The following is a 16,552-nucleotide window of genomic DNA, read 5'->3' on the forward strand; positions in this document are numbered from 1 at the left end:
TTGTGAGGCGCTGGTGGGGGGAGGGGTGGGAGACAGCGCGGGGAGGGGGTGCCGCATCCTTTCTCCCACCCCCACTGACCTCAGACCGGTACTTGTCCCTGATGGCAGCCCAGACGCGGTCATAGAAGGCAGTAGCGTCGCTTTGAGGGTCTCCCCCAAGGAGGGCCTGTGTGCATGTTGGGGGTGGTGTCAACATCAGGGCCTCTGCGTGCCCCCCTGCGCCCCAGGCACTCTCGAGGGGGGGGCCTCAGGCTACGGTGCCAGGCACGGATGTGCCCTGACCACCCACGGCCAGGCCGGGGCCAGGCCGGCTGCACTGGAACAGGCTGAAGGGGGCAGCACAGGCCAGTGGGAAAGAGGAGGGGACCCAGAGGAGGGAGGCAGGTGGGGGTGAGGGACGGAGAGGGAGAGGGAGAGGGAGAGGGGGCTACAGAAAGCAAGAACCCAAGGCCGCTGGGCCCTCAGGGAGAGGAGGCCCCAGGCAGGGCAGGGAAGGACCTAGACGCAGCAAGGACGGGGAGCCACGACCTGCACGCGAGCGGGGCAGAGTGCGTACATGAACGTGGGGGGGGCACGTGGGGCTCTTTCCTAACCAGATGCCCCAAAAGGCAGGGAAGAGGAGAGCGCGGATGCCACCCTTTGCCTCACGCAGGCAAGGCCAGGAGGCATTGGCTATGCCAGGGCCATGGGGACAGTCCTTAGCCAGCCTGTCCCCCGCCCCCGCCAGCTCCCTGGCCCTGATGTCACCCTAGGGTGACGCCCTCCGCAAGTCCCAGGACGGGCAGGAAGAGGTACCTGAGCCTCCCCTTCGGACAGGGCCCCGTCACCATCCGTGTCCAGCTCTGGGTGGGTCTGCAGCTCAGCGACCGAGACCCTGCAAGGGGCACAGGCAGAGGCTGATGGAGGGGCGAGGCCCGCTGGCTCTAGGCCAGCTACCTGCTACCCCTCCAACCAGGNGAGGAGGCCCCAGGCAGGGCAGGGAAGGACCTAGACGCAGCAAGGACGGGGAGCCACGACCCGCACGCGAGCGGGGCAGAGTGCGTACATGAGTGCGTACGTGGGGGGGGCACGTGGGGCTCTTTCCTAACCAGATGCCCCAAAAGGCAGGGAAGAGGAGAGCGCGGATGCCACCCTTTGCCTCACGCAGGCAAGGCCAGGAGGCATTGGCTATGCCAGGGCCATGGGGACAGTCCTTAGCCAGCCTGTCCCCCGCCCCCGCCAGCTCCCTGGCCCTGATGTCACCCTAGGGTGACGCCCTCCGCAAGTCCCAGGACGGGCAGGAAGAGGTACCTGAGCCTCCCCTTCGGACAGGGCCCCGTCACCATCCGTGTCCAGCTCTGGGTGGGTCTGCAGCTCAGCGACCGAGACCCTGCAAGGGGCACAGGCAGAGGCTGATGGAGGGGCGAGGCCCGCTGGCTCTAGGCCAGCTACCTGCTACCCCTCCAACCAGGACCCCCTCCCCAGAACTCGTTTTGGGACCTCAAAGGTGGGGAGGGGCGGCACAAGGAGGGAGAGGGTGAGCTCTGGGCTTGGGGTCAGAGTAGGACCCAGTCCCCGATCTCCTACACTGTCCTGAAGACCCCACAGCCCTCAGGGGCCCCCAGGAGAGACAGAAACTCCCTGTTCCCGGCAGCCCACCTTCCACTCCGCCGTGAGCCTGGCTGGGGCCGGCAAGTTCAGGGGCACAGCGGGATTGGAAGGGTCTGGCTTTCATTAAATACTTGGGACAGGCGACGGGACCCCCCAGCCACCTCGCCTGGCTCCTCGATGGGGTGGTTTCCTTCACCTCCTACCGTCAGGGTGTTTCTGGACCTACTTTATACTCGAATGAGCAGCGGCTCGCTCAGATCTAGTCTGGGACTGGCTGAGAACGCATGACGACAGGGAGCTGGGGCTCAGGCGCCGGGCAGGGGGAGGTGGGAGGAGGGAACCCCAGGCCCAGGGCAGGACAGGCAGACTCACGCCCCATCCGCATTGTCGTCCAGCTCCTGGAAGGCGCTGGCCGCCAGCTCCCGTTCCCGCTGGGCCTTCGAGGCAGCCTGCTGCTCTGTGGGGGGGGGACAGCTCTGTCACTCGCCTCCCTGAGACCTGCCCCGCCCCCNCCAGGTTGGGGGGGGCCCTGGAAGAGGTGGGAAGTGCCCGAGTGGGGAGACTCGGAAGAAGGGGGGAGTTGAGCGGGTGTGCAGATGGGTGAGGTATGGGGGTTGGGGACCGAGGACACCCTGGAGCTTCCGTACAGAACAAGCAGGGGTGGCAGACCGCTCAAGGGCGGGTGGGAGACCAGGCATGTGGGGGGGGGGCTCCTCGAGAAGCAGCCTACGCACCCCACGAGGCCCANCAGCTCCTCCCTGGCCTCCTGGCTTCTGTTCCTCCGTTGTTCGGAATCCTCTATGGCTCCCACCTCACTTGGGGTAAAAGCCTAAGTCCTCCCCATGGTCCCCAAGCCCCTGCCCTTGTCTCCCTCCACACCCTCCTCACTCAGTCCCTCCAGCCGCACGGCCTCCTTGCTGCTTTTTTTTGTTTTGCTTTGGTTTTATTTATTTTTGAGACAGAGAGACACAGAGCATGAGTGGGGGAGGGGCAGAGAGAGAGGGAGACACAGAATCTGAAACAGGCTCCGATGCGGGGCTTGAACCCACAAACCGTGTGATCACGACCTGAGCCGAAGTCGGACGCTTAACCAACTGAGCCACCCAGGCGCCCCCTTGCTGCTCCTTTAAAACCAGACCTGATGCTGCCCCAGGATCTTTGCACCTGTGCCCTCTGCCTGGCTCCCTGCTTCCTTCAACAGGCAGCGCTTTCTCCACTTTGTTCAGTGCTGAGCTACCGGCCCTGTGGCGTGCCTGGTACATAGCAGCCACTCCACAAATGCTGGACAAAGCATAGAAAGCCATCTCCAACCAACCAAGGTGACATAAATTGCCAGGTCAGAGCAACTCAAGAAGGCAAAAGCACGAGACTACTGGCAAACCTGGATGTCTGTTTGCATGAGAACGTATATCACAAGAGAGAGGGAAATCAAAGCCCCAGGTGGGGGAGGAGAGGAGAGCCCCCCTCCACTATTAGGGGGTCACTAAGCTGTGACCTCTCAGGGACATCCCCTTAAGGAGAGGCTGGGCCTTGGGGCGCCTGGGTGGCTCAGTTGGTTAAGTGTCTGACTTTGGGTCAGGTCATGATCTCACGGTTCATGGGTGCGAGCCCCACGTCAGGCTCTGTACTGACAGCTCAGAGCCTGGAGCCTGCTTCCAATTCTGTATCTCTCTCTCTCTGACCCTCCCCTGCTCACGCTGTCTCTCTCTCTCTCTCTCTCTCAGATAAACAAAACATTAAAAATTAAAAAAAAAAAAAGAGAGAGAGAGGCTGGGCCAGAAATCACCTAGCCTGTGCTCACATCTGGGCTCACACTGCCTGAGAGGCTGGAGGGACCTCTGGCTTCAATCTGGACTCAGGGGACCCCCCCCTCCCCGCCCCCCCTACCCCCCGCAAAGGGAGCATTCCCACATGGCTGACAGAAAAAAGCCTCTCCTCCCAGAAAAAAAGCACTTCTGCTGAGCTGCAAATTATTCCCACACACGAGTTTCAGACCCGGTGACCGAGATGTGCAAAGGCGCGTGGGGAACGGAGGCACCGTGATCAAGAGTTGGGAGACACAAGGGGGTGCCCGGGAGGCTCAGCCGGTTGAGCACCTGACTCTTGACCTTGGCTCAGGTCAGGAGCTCAGGGCACATGGGGCCGCGCCCTGCACCGGGCTCTGCGCAGGCAGCCCGGAACTGCTTGGGATTCTCCCTCTCCCCCTCTGCCCCTCTCCTGCGCACACATGCGCCGGCGCGCGTTCTCTCTCTCTCTCAAAATAAAGAAAAAAAAGGCTGGTTGACCCAAGAGACAGCAGATAATGATAATGAGTGAGGGTATCCGGGGCCCAGGCTCCTCCCAGGGCAGGAGACACGGGCCAGCGCAGCCCCCCGTGACGCACCTTCCCAGCGCCTCTGGTGCTGGTCTTTGGCTTCCTTCTCTGGCTTCTCGGCCTCCTCCTTCGCCGTTCGCAGAGCCTCCACCTGCTCCTCCAGGGACTTCTTTCCGGCCTGCAGCTCAGCGAGCTTCTCCTGGGTGCGCACAAAACAAGACGCTCCACCTCTCCTTGCGGTCTGCCTCCCTCCTCATGAGGGCCGCCCCCCTGCCGCCACTGCACGGGGCGGCCACGGGCCATCTTGCCCAAACACACACCTCCCTGGGTCTCCCCTCCCTGCGGCTCCCCACAGCTTGCTGGACAGAGACCTGAACACCCCGATGCAGCCCCCAAGGTCCTGTATCACCCGGCCCACCTCTCCGGCATCTGCCCCCCAGCTATCTCGGACTGTAGGATCCAACTACCTTGCCCAATGCTTTCTTTCCCTCTGTCTAGAAAGCTCTGCATGGCCAACTCTGTGTTACCCTACAGATTTCGCTTTAGATAGAGGTCTCCTCCTCCTCCAGAAGGCCTTCCCTGCTTTCTGCCCCCGCAACAGGGGGAAGAGGAAGAGCAGACACGAGTCTCCTCTATGCCTCAGAGCCTCAAATGTCCCTTTTTCCAGGGGCCCTGGGTGTCACTTTGTCATCTGTCTCTCTCACTGGACATGACCTTGAGGGAGTCCCAGTCTCCTGCCCGGCATATCCTGAGCCTGGGCCTCTCGTGGACATTTCAAGAAGGAATGACTGTGACACGCGGATGGGGCCCAAGCTGGCGCCCGATCCTTTTCCTCCTTAGACCTCAGCCAGGCCTGCTTCCAGGATCCACCTACCCCCCCTGGGGCGGGGACAAAGGTCACTTGGAGCCAACCTCACTGCATGGCCGCCCCACCAGCCCCTGAACTCAGAAAGGACTCTGCTGTTCCCCTGAACCCAGGAAGGATCTCAATGGTCAGGGCACGGAGAGGAGAAAAACTTGGAACCTTCTCTGGGCAGCAAAGTAGAGCTAAAGCCCTCGTGCAGAGTCGGGCAGAAGCCCAGGAGCGNNAACCGCCAAGGGGATGGCGTGGGGGGTGCGGGAAGAGACACCTGCCCCGGGGACACAGTTTCCTCCAGCCCTGGTGGCACCCGCCCTGTTAAACCAACCACTGCGCTGATGACATCCTGAGTCGTCCCCCAGAACCAGGGGGGGTGGGGGGGGTGTCACGTGGCCATCAGCCTCATCTTACAGATGTTGGCGCCATGGAACCCGGAGGCACAGAGAAAGTCGTCGCTCCTCTGAGCCCAAGTCAGCCTGCCGCCCGGGGCCCCACGGGACACCTGCGCTGACCACCACCCAGGAACGGACTAACTGATGACTAAACACCCAGCAGACAGACGAGGGAACCAAGGCACGCCCAGCCCATCACGGGCCCCAGGGCTCCACCAGTCAGAGGCAGGAGTCAATCCAACCCAGCCCGGCCAGCCAGCCCATGGCTCCAGGCCTCAGGGCCCAGATGGTCCCGGGTGGACCCCCTGGGGGTCCCTCACCTGCTTCTCCTCCCGAGCCTTCTTCCAGTCTTCGATGAGAATCTTCTTCAAGCGGAACCCCTCTCGGGTGACCTCTGCCATCTGCTGTATTGTCTCTCTTTCCTTACGGCCCTTCTCTCTGGGGTGCGGGGGACACACAGGCACCATTAAGGACGTCCTCAGGGCTCACCAGGTCTGCCTCTTCCTAAAGGGTTCAGCCCATCTGCTCCCCTCTGCCCTTGGGAAGATAAAGGGCAAACCCCTCCCCCCTTCCCCAAGCTCTCTTGGCTTCAGAGCCCATGACCCTTGTCCTTGGGAGGAGAAAGAGTAGTCACAGCCCACCCACTCTAGGGGTCTAGGGAAGGGGCTGGGGCACACTGGGAAGGGGGGCTAGAAGCTGGCTCCCAAAAGAGAAGGAAAAGCACTGAGATCCCAGACTCCCAGACAAAAAAGACCACTAACTGTATCGTGCTTGCCCCCCAACCACCCTGTACTTAAAAGATCTTCAGAAGATCTTCTACACAAGTCTGGGACTTACAGCTGCTCCGCAAAACGAAGGTGGCTTGGCCATCTGCCTTCAACTGACAGGAGTCAAGGGACACCTGTCCTTTTAGGAGCTACAACGGCCACCACTGCCTACGGCCTCATCCTCAGCTGGCTTCAGCCGTTTGGACTACCTGCCTGTGGGCATTTCAGTTTTCAGGTCCTGCCGCAACAGGGCGGCGATTACAAGATCAGAGCCTTGCATTGGACCGAAAACCTGGGTTTGGGGTTCAAGTCCTGGCTCGGAAATCTCTGAGCTATGGGATACCCTGGGGAACTCATTTTTTTTTTTCATTCTAAACTTGAGTCTCCTCATCTGTTGAATAAGGCGACAATTGCACCTGCTCTGGGCCAGAGGTCACGTGGCAGCGTAGCGCCTGCTCACAAGGCACGTGGCACAGATATGCATAAAGCAGAAAAGAGACAGGCCCGGTTCACTGGCCAGGGCAAGGCCAGGGGACGCCACCCACATACTTGCAGGTATTCTCACAGACGATCCCGCTGTTGTATTCATCTGTACCATCACAGCAGTCTGCGAGCAGAAGCAGGGATGCGATCAGACCTGGCGGTGGCTCCCCCTCCTCACTTCCCCCCAAACCCCCCACCCCTGGGGGGTGATCTCATTCACCGCAAACTCCATCGTTGACCCATCGGGAGGAGATGTACAGAGGCTTGTAGCCGGTGTTGGTGCAGTGGAAGCTGCCGTTGGGACAGGCGGCTGTGCCTGTGGGAGGAAGGGAGACTTTCTGGGCTGTGCTCCCGGCCAGCGTNGTAAGAGTACGACCGATGCCCAGGCAGGGAAGGAAGGGCAGTCTCACGTTCGGGGCCTCAAATAAAACTCCCCAATGCCTTCTGCTGCTTTTCTGCGCCCGGGTGCCCAGAATAGGGCCACGCCAACCACTTCATCCCTCAACTCCACTTCTGTCTTTGCCTGTCTTGGGGGCCCCCTTGCTCTCCCATCTCTGGGTATTGGCACATGCCAGCACACTTCGGGCCTCAGTTGAGACCTCACTTCCTGACCCTCGGGTTGGCTGGGGACCCCTCTGGGCTCCCACACTGGCTGTGACCCTCGTTGCCAAACCACTAACCACTTGGTTCTGGGCCTGCTTTGCCCCACTCAACCAGGAAGCCATGTGAGGGCAGGCCTAGGTCTGTCCTGGTCATCACCACCCAGCCGGGTATTTCCCAGGCACTCAAAAAACATATGAATAAATGAATGAAGGAAGGAAGGAAGGAAAAAAAAAACAAAACTCACCTGGCTCATCTGAGCCATCCTTGCAGTCACAGTAGTCATCATTGACCTGATCAAAAGGGATGGTGGTGGAGCCATCCAGGCAAGTGAAAGGCTTGGATTCGTCGTAGAAGTGATGGTCTGGAGACGGGGGTAAGGGCTCAGCCCAGGGCGAGAAGCCCTCTCAACCGAATGGCACCTCTGCCCCACACCCGGCCGCCGAGCATCGCCACCTTCCCTACCCAGAGGCCAGGAAACTGAGGTAGAAGGCTCCAAAGTGTGTATCCCAGGAGCCGAGTCGGGCCCTCCCGCACCCTGCTGCCGCCTCCAGCGGCCGACTCACTGGTGAGGGAGACGCCCCGGGGTCGCTTGACCTCCACGGCCCAGCACAGGGGCAGCAGCAACAGCAACAGTAACATCACGCCGGAAGCTCGCAGGCCGGAAACAGGTTCTGGGGGAGGAAGCCGGCTGCGGGGAGATGTGCTGTGCCCCCCACGCTGCGGCAAGAAAGGGACGACAGGTCAGCGGGAGAGGGCTGCTTCCAGCCAGAGGAAGTTACCTCTTCCTCCAGCCAATTGGATTCCTCCATCGCTTCCGCGCAATGGGGGCTCACTTTGCTTCCGATATGGGGGGGGGCGCTCCCCAATCTGGGCCAGGGGGAGTTTCACTTTGCTCATATCAGTAGTGGGAAGCTCAAAACCTCTGCTCCCTGGGGATGGGGGTGGTGAGAGAGCCAATTCCCGCCAATAGGCCGAAGGGGTTAACGGTGTCCCTCTCTACCGACGCACACCCTCCGGCAGCCCCCAATAAGAAATTGGGGTGAGCCCCCCGCGCGCTAGTTCACCACGTACACGAGGCCGGGGCAAAGGTCAATACCCACCGCGCCCCCCGGCTCGGCAGCCAACTGTTCCTCCCGAAAAAAAGAAACCGGAAATGTGTCGGACTCGTCACTTCCTACATCACGCCGCGCGCACAAAGTGGCGACTCAAGGGTGCCATGTTGGGAGTGGCAAATGGAGGAGGGGCTGGGCTGGAACCCAGACGGCCATCTTGAATAGGACTGTGAAGCCTTGGAGGGGATCGTTCTGACGGTTCCCGCTTAATGGCGGCACAAGGTGCTTCCATCTTGGGAGTGGCAGATTCTGCCGCCGGAAAAGAAGGTTCCTGAAAAACGCCCTCCAACGCCCGCGGAGCGGGGGACAGGGGTATTAAAAAACAAAACAGTAGGGACACCGGACTGGCCCGGTTTGTGGGCCACAACTCTTGATCTCAGAGTTGTGGGTACGAGCCCCACATAGGGGTATATGGGTTACTTAAAAATAAAATCAAATGTTAAAAAAAAAAAAAAAGCACGTGACTCCAAAGTACCCTCCCCCTAACAGCCTGAGGCGCGGCTTTGCCAGCCCCCTATTGGACCGCCCCTCTGCTCCGCGCTAGCCAATTAGAATGGTGGCGTGGAACGCGGGCGGTTTCCATAGGAACACTGGAAGGAGGAGGGGACGGAGGTTACCTAGCAACCGGGAGATGCTGCGAGGCCCTGCCAAGCAGTAGGCAAGTGCATTCTCCCAGAGCCGTAAGGAACCTACGACGGATCCTGGACACGGGCGATTGCTAGTTGCCACCCCCAAATCCCCAGGGGCTCTAGGCCCCAACCCAATCATGACGTCTCCCCTGTGCTCCCGGGGTGCCGCCACCAACGTCCTGCCTTCTCAGGACCCGGGTACGACCTCCAATGTCAAGAGCGGTCAGACTCAGGCCAAGCGCCTCCACCCCCAAGGCAAGGGCGCGGCCCGCACCTCGCCTCGACACCATTTCAAGGCGGGACACCTCCACGCCCCTCAGAGGACGTCCACCGGGCACCCCCAGGTGGCAGAGTTACAAAAGAAGCTACAAATGTTAGGTAAGATGGCTCGAAGGGGCACCAAGAATCAGGAGTCAACATTGTCCACCCAGCCCTTCGACCACGCACGGTGTGACAAGGGTCTTTGCCTGGCATTTATCCAGGTGACCAGCTTCTGAAAGCAAAAATCCGTACTTGTTCATGGCTTTCCTCATCCCTCTTATAAAGTCTCTCCCGGGCTCTGAACCAGCTGGATTGTAGTTCATACTTCTGTGTAATTTCAACTCTTCCATCACGTAGGAGGTGATGAAGAACATAGCTTCTAGTGCCAGATTTTCTGGGTTCAAATCTAGGCTCTGCATATACTGTTTGATCTTGGGGGATGATGAGTAACCTAATAGGTCTCAGTTTCTCTGTCTGTGAAATGGGGATAGTAAGAGTACAGCCCCATAGGTAGTTGAAACGTATAACGTGCTTAGGACAGTGCCTGGCACATTAGAGTAAAGCACTCTAAAGTGTAAACCAGTGTTTCTCAATGGAAGAGGGGGTGTTTTGCTCCCAAATGGACATTTGGCAATGTCTGGAGACATTTTTGGTTGGGAGGGGGGTGCTACTGGCATTTAGTGGGTAGAGGCCAGGGCTACTGCTCAACAGCTGACAATTCGTGGGACAGCTCAAAACAAGGAATCATCTATCCCAAATGTCAGTCACGCCAAGGTTGGAGAATCGTGAGGTACACCGCTATTGTTATTGTTCTGTTATTACCAGAAGGTAATCTTGCACAGTAGTTGAAGGCATGGGCTCCGGAATCTGACTCCCTGTGACCTTGAACAATCTAATAAGCCTGACCCTCGTTCTTCACAACTGTAAATGAGTATGCTATGGGGGTGCTTGGGTGGCTCAGTCGGTCAGGTGTCTGACTCTTGGTTTCGGCTCAGATCATGACCTCATGGTTTGTGGCTTCAAGCCCAGCGTCTGTGCTGACAGCTCAGGGCCTGCTTGGGATTCTCTCTTTCCCTCTCTCTCTGCCCCTCCCCTGCTCAATCTCTCTCTCCCTCTCTCTTTCTCTCTCTCCCTCTCAAAATAAATACACAAATAAAAACTTTTTTAAAATGGGTATGATATGGGGATGGATACATAGCTATTGACATATGGTACTTGATACTTGGAAAGTTCTTTGTTCGGCATCCAACATATAATAAGAGCTCCAACTGAAGTCTTGTGAAAATATTAAGTTGATGATGAGAGAAAGGGCTTGACGCCCCCCTCCCCCTATAACATTCTGCTTGTGTATCTCACATGACCTCAGAGGGTGACCAGAAGGCCTTTTATGAGAGCAGCCAGTGGAAGATCAAGAAAAATCAGCAGACCATCAAGAAGCTCCAGGAGGTGATCAGGGTGCTGCAACTGCAGCTGGCAGACCTGCTCCAGGTGAGGCTGCCGGAGTGGACGAGAGGGTTCCAGAAGGTGGGGCGGCACCCCCAGGGGCAAGTGGGCTGGGTGAGCGGTGACTGGGCTCCCTTCCTTGCAGGGAGATGAGAAAGTGGTCCAGGCAGTGATTCGGGAGTGCAAGTCAGAGAAGCCATACCTGAAGAACCGGACAGCACAGGTTTGTCCCCCCCACTTCACTCCCCACATTTCCAGCTCGTGTCCCCTCCCCGCTGGACTCTGCCTCCCGTCTCACCCTCTCCTGTCCTTTCTCCACACTGGCTGGCATTCATTTATTCACTCGATTAATCTTTATCCCACACTGACCATGTGCTGGGCATGGTATTAGGTATTGGTCTCTATGCAGTAAAAAAAAAGACCAAATCTCCACTCCCCAAAACTTCATATCGTAGTGAGGAAAAGAGAGAGAGAGAGAGAGAGAGAGAGAGAGAGAGAGAGAGGAAGGAAGGAAGGAAGGAAGGAAGGAAGGAAGGAAGGAAAGAAGGGGAAATACAGAAGCAAAGTATTTCACAGTAGCAACAGAGAAATGAATAAAACAAAACAGAGTGGCTTAATAGAGATGGATAAGGTCAGGGGTTTGCACTTTAGATTTGGGGGTGGGAGTCGGCAAAGCCCCCTCTCTCTAAGAAGGTGATATTTGACCAGAGAATGAGACAGGCAAGAAATGATTTGGGGGGGAAATGCTCCAGGCAGAGGGAACAGCAAGTGCAAAGTCCCTGAGGTCGAAACAAGGCAGTAGGGTGGTTGCATGGGAGGGAGGGAGTGGAGCTCTGTAAGATATGAGGTCAAGAGAGTCAGCCGGGGGGCACCTGGGTGGCTCAGTCAGTTGAGCAACCGACTTCAGCTCAGATCATGATCTCACAGCTCGTGGGTTCAAGCCTGTATCAGGCTCTGTGCTGACAACTAGCTCAGAGCCTGGAGCCTGTTTCAGATTCTGTGTCTCCCTCTCTCTCTGTCTCTCTCTCTCAAAATAAATAAAAAACATTAAAAATTAAAAAAGAGAGAGAGTGAGAGAGAGAGTCAGCAGGGGCTGAACCTGCAGCAGGCTTTGCTGGCCATGATGAAAAGTGCAGATTTTATGACGAATCAGAGAAGAGGAAAATGGACAGTGAGGATGCAGTGAGGAAGCCAGGTGGGGGTCATCCAGGTGAAGACAGTGTTGGCGGCCCTGAGACAAAAGTGGTGGAAACAGGAAGAGGTATCTCTGGGAAAACCTTTGAAAGAAAACAAAGCATTGCTAGCAAATTGGATGCAGCTGGGATAGAAGGATGAGGATGACGTCAAGCTTTTGGACTTGAGCAGCTGGAAGGATGAAGCTACCATGAGCTTGAAATGGGGAAGATTCAACACGGGCAGATTTGGGAGAAAGATCATGTACTCGATTTAGTTAAATTTTTTTAATGTTTATTCATTTTTGAGAGAGAGAGAGAGAGAGAGCGCGCCCGCGCGAGAGAGCACGCGCAAAATTGGGGGAAGGGCAGAGAGAGAGAGAGAGGGAGACACAAAATCCTAAGCAGGCTCCAGACTCGGAGCTGTCAGCACAGAGCCCAACGCGGGGCTTGAACTCACGAACCACGAGATCATGACTTGAGCTGAAGTCGGACGTTTAACCAACTGGAGCCACCCAGGCGCCCCCATGTACTTGACTTTGAACCTGATGGTTTTGATGTGTCTGTGGAGATGGCTGGAAGGCAGTGTAAATATGGGTATATGAGCCTGTAGTTCCCTGGGGGGGTGGGGGGGTGGCGTGGTGGTGGAGAGTCTTCAGTGTATGGGTGACCTTTAAAACCCTGACACTGAGGGCACCTGGGTGGCTCAGTCAGTTGAGCAAGCAAGTCTTGATTTCGGCTCGGGTCATGATTCCAGGGTCCTGGCATTGACCCCTATATCAGGTTCCACTCTGGGTATGGAGTATACTTAAGATTCTCCCTCTCTCTCTCTCTTTCTCTCTCTCTCTCTCCCCACCCCCTCCCCCAACTCTGCCCAGCTCGCCCTCTCTCTCTAAAAATAAAAAAACCCTGAGACTGGAGAGGATCGTCAAGGGGGTGGGTGTGAACAGAGGTGAGGAGAGAAGGCCAAGGAAATCCAGAAGCTGCAGCCAGCGTGGAACACTGGGGAGTGGGGGGGTCCTGGAAGCCACCAAAGAAGACAATGGGCAGGAAGAGGGGAGCCGCCGGGTCAGCTGCTGCTGAGATCCGGGAGAAGAGAGGGAGGGTTAGGTGGGAGGGTTCAGGCTCCCGCTCTCGGCCCCCGCCCCCCAGCAGGCCCTGGAGTACCTGGAGCACCAGCTGAGGGAGAAGGTGAAGCAGCTGAACGCCCTGCGGCACCAGGTGGGACTGCGGCAGAAGTTGCTGGAAGAGCTCCGGCTGCAGTGCAGCCTCCGCGAGTTGGAGCGGGCAGAGGCGCAAGATGGCAACACTGAGGTGGCCAAGGTGAGGCTGTTGAGATGCAGGGGGCGGGGGAGGGTGGCGATCCTGGGGAGAACTGGAGAGGCGAGGGGACCCGGCCCCGTCCTTGCTTCCCTCTAGACTGTGCGGAACCTGGAGAACCGCCTGGAGAAAGCCCGGATGAAGGCGGAAGAGGCACAAAACATCACCAACATCTACCTGCAGCTGAAGGCCCATCTGCAGGTAGGGACCAGGACGTCTGGGGGTGGGGCGGAAGCAAGTGGGAGAGCCAGACTGCCTAGGGACAGCGGTCACAGGCCTTTCCCCCCTCTCCCTCCTCCAGAAGGAGAGCCTTCACTTGGAAAACCGGCTGGACTTCATGGAGGCTGAGGTGGTGAAGACAAAACGTGAACTAGAGGAGCTGCAAGTGATGAACCAGGAGGCGTTCAACGCCCGAGATATCGCCAAGGTGCCAGCCTGCCAGGCGCTGGGGGTCCTGCACAGACGCCACGGTCTCCGCGGGGACAGAATCGGAACCCCGGCGGTCCCCGAGCCCCTCCCACCTACCTCCCAGGCCCCTGGGAGGTCCCAGCTGATCCTGCTGTCCCCCTGTCTCTTCTCCAGAACCAGCTGCATCATTTGGAGGAGTCCGTGTACCGAGAGCGCAAGAATCGCGAGCAGTACATATCCGACTGCAAGAAGCGCGCGGAGGAGAAGAAGCTGCAGACCCAACGCTTGGAGCGCAAGGTGGGCGTGTCCAGGGGCGGGGCTGGGCGGGGACTAGACCTCGCCCTGCCCGGTCCCAGCCACGCCCCTACTGTTGGCCCATACCCTAGACCCTGCCCTAGTCAACACTTGTCCTGACTCCGCCCCCATCTCCACTGGATGCCCGGGCTCCTCCCACATTCCTGACCTCGCCCTCCCTCTGTCTGATCGCCTCCTTTAGAGGAACCTCCGGACCGTCCCTGACTCGCGGGTCTTCCCCATCCTTCCCCGCCTGAACACCGCCCGCTNTCCCCGCCCCCCCTCTTCCCTCCATTCCTGGCCCCCAGCCCTGACCCTGGCCCCCCAGCCTGGCCCCGCCCCCTCCAGGGCCCCTATCCCCTCCCCTCTGGCCTCCGCCCTAAATCCTCGTCTGAGAGCTAACTCCAGCCCTGACCTCGACCTGTGCGCAGACCCAGCGCGAGCACGTGCTGATGCAGTCGGAAGATTTGACCCAGGACAACCTGCGCGCCAAGGAGGAGGTGCTGAAGCGGCGCTGGACCATGTACCAGATGGAGCAGCTTTTCGGCAAGGTCAAGGACGCCACCGGCGTGGCCGAAACCCACGTGAGTGCTGCCGGCTGCCCGCAACCCTCCCTGCCCTCCAGTCACGCTCAAACGGAGCCCAGGCCAGCGAAGCCAACACACCCTGCCGCCCCTTTCTGCTGGCTCAGTCCCTCAGTACGCGAACCTGCTCTCTACTTAAAAGACACTCTTGCCTCCTTCGGTTATTGCCCCTTTTCCCCGGCCACTCCTCACAGCAAAACCCACTCGAGTTGTCTACACTCGCCACCGTCCCCTTCCTGTTGCATCTTAGGCTAGCGCTAACTCCTTTGGCATGTCAGCTCTGTGAGAACTGTGCATTTCGTGTCTCCTGTGGCTCCAGTGCCCGTAACATGGTCGGGGGCACCGCAGACTGCCCAGTGCCACTCTCAGACCCTGGCAAGCTGGGCCCCTGCCCTGGGGCCTGTGCTTTGCAGCGTTTTCCTTGAAATTTGCTAAAACCCTTATTTCCCACTGGCGGATACTGGTCCCACTGGACCGCAGTCCAGTCTCTCCCCTTTGGACACTCTCCCACTCGCTACTCCTCCCATAGGGCAACCCCCAAGGAGTTCTGGGATCCCGACCTATGGGGTCATCTGGGGCACTGTGGCCAGGCAACTTTCCAGAAATCGACCTGGTGGGCAGATAGCTCCTGACTGGCCATGCTTCTCCCCTGGATTGGGCGGGACTCACAGTGCTAATATGGATGGCAGGTTGATTTTGGGAAGCAACTGTGTTCTCTCCTGCCCTGCACCACACGCTGGTTTCGGCTGACTCAAACTCATTACAGAGACAAGGGCCCCGCAGAAATTGTGTGTTGGGGACCGCCCATCGTCCAGGCAACTCTGAGTCTAACGCACAGAGTCCAGGAACATGGCTGTGCAGAAGTCACCAGCTTAGGCCGTCTGTCCCGAGTGCCCAGGGGAAAGGAGGAGGGGGTGCACCCAGGCTCTGCCTCTGACTAGGGCTGGGCGTCCTGCAGGGGGTGGTGAGGCGGTTCCTGGCACAGGGCGACACCTTCACGCATTTGGAGACGCTCAAGAGCGAGAATGAGCAGAAGCTGTGGAGGCTGAAGCAAGAGAAGCAGCAGTTGCAGGAAGAGTTCGAAGGCCTCAAGTACTCGGGGGAGGCCACGCTGGTGAGGTGAGGCCCCAGGGCCCAAGGGAGAGAATGGGGACCCCGGGGCTCGCTGGTGAGGTGAGGCCCCAGGGCCCAAGGGAGAGAATGGGGACCCCGGGGCTCCTAGGTGCTCCAGCGGCGACCCTTCCCACCGCCTGTAGCCAGCAGAAGCTGCAGGCTGAGTTGCAGGCGCGCCTGAAGGCGGAAGAGCAGCGACGCGCCGCCGCCCAGGAGAAGCTGGAACTCGCCATCCTGTCGATGCAGATGACTAGGGAAGGCCTCGAACACCTTGCGCGCAAGCTGAACCGCATCACCATGGTAGGCTCCCCGCCCGGAAGCTCAGCCCACAGCCTCCCACAGCCCGAGAGGGGAGCCTCCTCCAGGGGACCCGCCCTGTGCCCTCTCCGGGATCCCCTGTCCAGGCGCGCCTCCAGGGGGAGCCCTCCCCCACTCCTCAGAGTCCCCACCCCATGTCCCTGCAGAAAAACCCCTTCTCAAGAGGCTCAGGACTTCAGAGACCCTGTCCCGCCTTTACGGCGAAGTCCCACCTTGCCTCCACACCCCAAACCTCATACACCCCACTGCAGTACTCGGGGGGCCTGAGACAGGGGACGCCCCAGCCTGCCCGAAAAGCAGAGTCTTTATTTCTTCCGGCTTCTCACGAGTTAATACTCCCTTCTCCCACTAAGACCCCTCGCTCCACCAACTGTTTTTCTCTGGAGTTCAAAGGCTCTCCCTTCACTTGCTCGGCCCCGTGACAACAGAGGCCCCGCCCCACAGGGGAGAGTACCCCCTCCTGCTGGTGGTCCCTCACCTTCAGAAGCCTAGTTCCGGAGGGAGAAAGCCCCGCCCCGCCCCCCGCTGACTCGGCTCCGCCCCGGCCTCAGGAGGACAGCAGGTTCGCAGAAAAGCAGCTGGATCCCAAGGCCAGTGACTATCTGCCAGACCTGCTGGGCCGCGTGGAAGAAAAGCTGCTGAAGCTGCAGGCGCAACTCGAGAGCAAGAACATCGACGAGATGTTGTACCAGCTCGCCGACCGCGAGGTGCCGGTTCAGCCAGGGGGCGGGGCTGAGGTTGCAGGGCTGAGGGTGCGGGGGCTGGGGCAGAAAACCCGGGAGCGGGGGACGCGGGAGACCAGGGAGGAGGCCGTACGGGCCGGGAATGAGTTTTAGGGGCAACGTGTGAGGTTTGAGAAGCCAGGAGAGCTTCCAAAGGGACCTGGAGGC

The 16,552-nt window shown here is 59.0% G+C and overlaps 1 protein-coding gene across 1 annotated transcript in view; it reads left to right on the plus strand.

Annotated features, from left to right (window-relative positions):
* Nucleotides 1-8,803: 8,803 nt before the first annotated feature.
* The window catches only part of ODAD3 (outer dynein arm docking complex subunit 3), an 8,561-nt gene continuing 812 nt past the window's right edge, over nt 8,804-16,552 (plus strand). The window contains exons 1-11 of the mRNA XM_077767997.1: nt 8,804-9,127; nt 10,377-10,498; nt 10,599-10,676; nt 12,778-12,948; nt 13,045-13,146; nt 13,247-13,372; nt 13,528-13,650; nt 14,079-14,231; nt 15,190-15,350; nt 15,488-15,644; nt 16,214-16,369. Coding sequence (XP_077624123.1) covers nt 8,887-9,127; nt 10,377-10,498; nt 10,599-10,676; nt 12,778-12,948; nt 13,045-13,146; nt 13,247-13,372; nt 13,528-13,650; nt 14,079-14,231; nt 15,190-15,350; nt 15,488-15,644; nt 16,214-16,369 — 1,590 coding nt within the window. The 5' untranslated portion in view covers nt 8,804-8,886. The remainder of the gene's footprint in view (nt 9,128-10,376; nt 10,499-10,598; nt 10,677-12,777; nt 12,949-13,044; nt 13,147-13,246; nt 13,373-13,527; nt 13,651-14,078; nt 14,232-15,189; nt 15,351-15,487; nt 15,645-16,213; nt 16,370-16,552) is intronic.

Source organism: Crocuta crocuta, unplaced genomic scaffold (assembly GCF_008692635.1).
Source record: "Crocuta crocuta isolate KB4526 unplaced genomic scaffold, BGI_CrCroc_1.0 scaffold115, whole genome shotgun sequence".
Taxonomy (NCBI): Eukaryota; Metazoa; Chordata; class Mammalia; order Carnivora; family Hyaenidae; genus Crocuta; species Crocuta crocuta.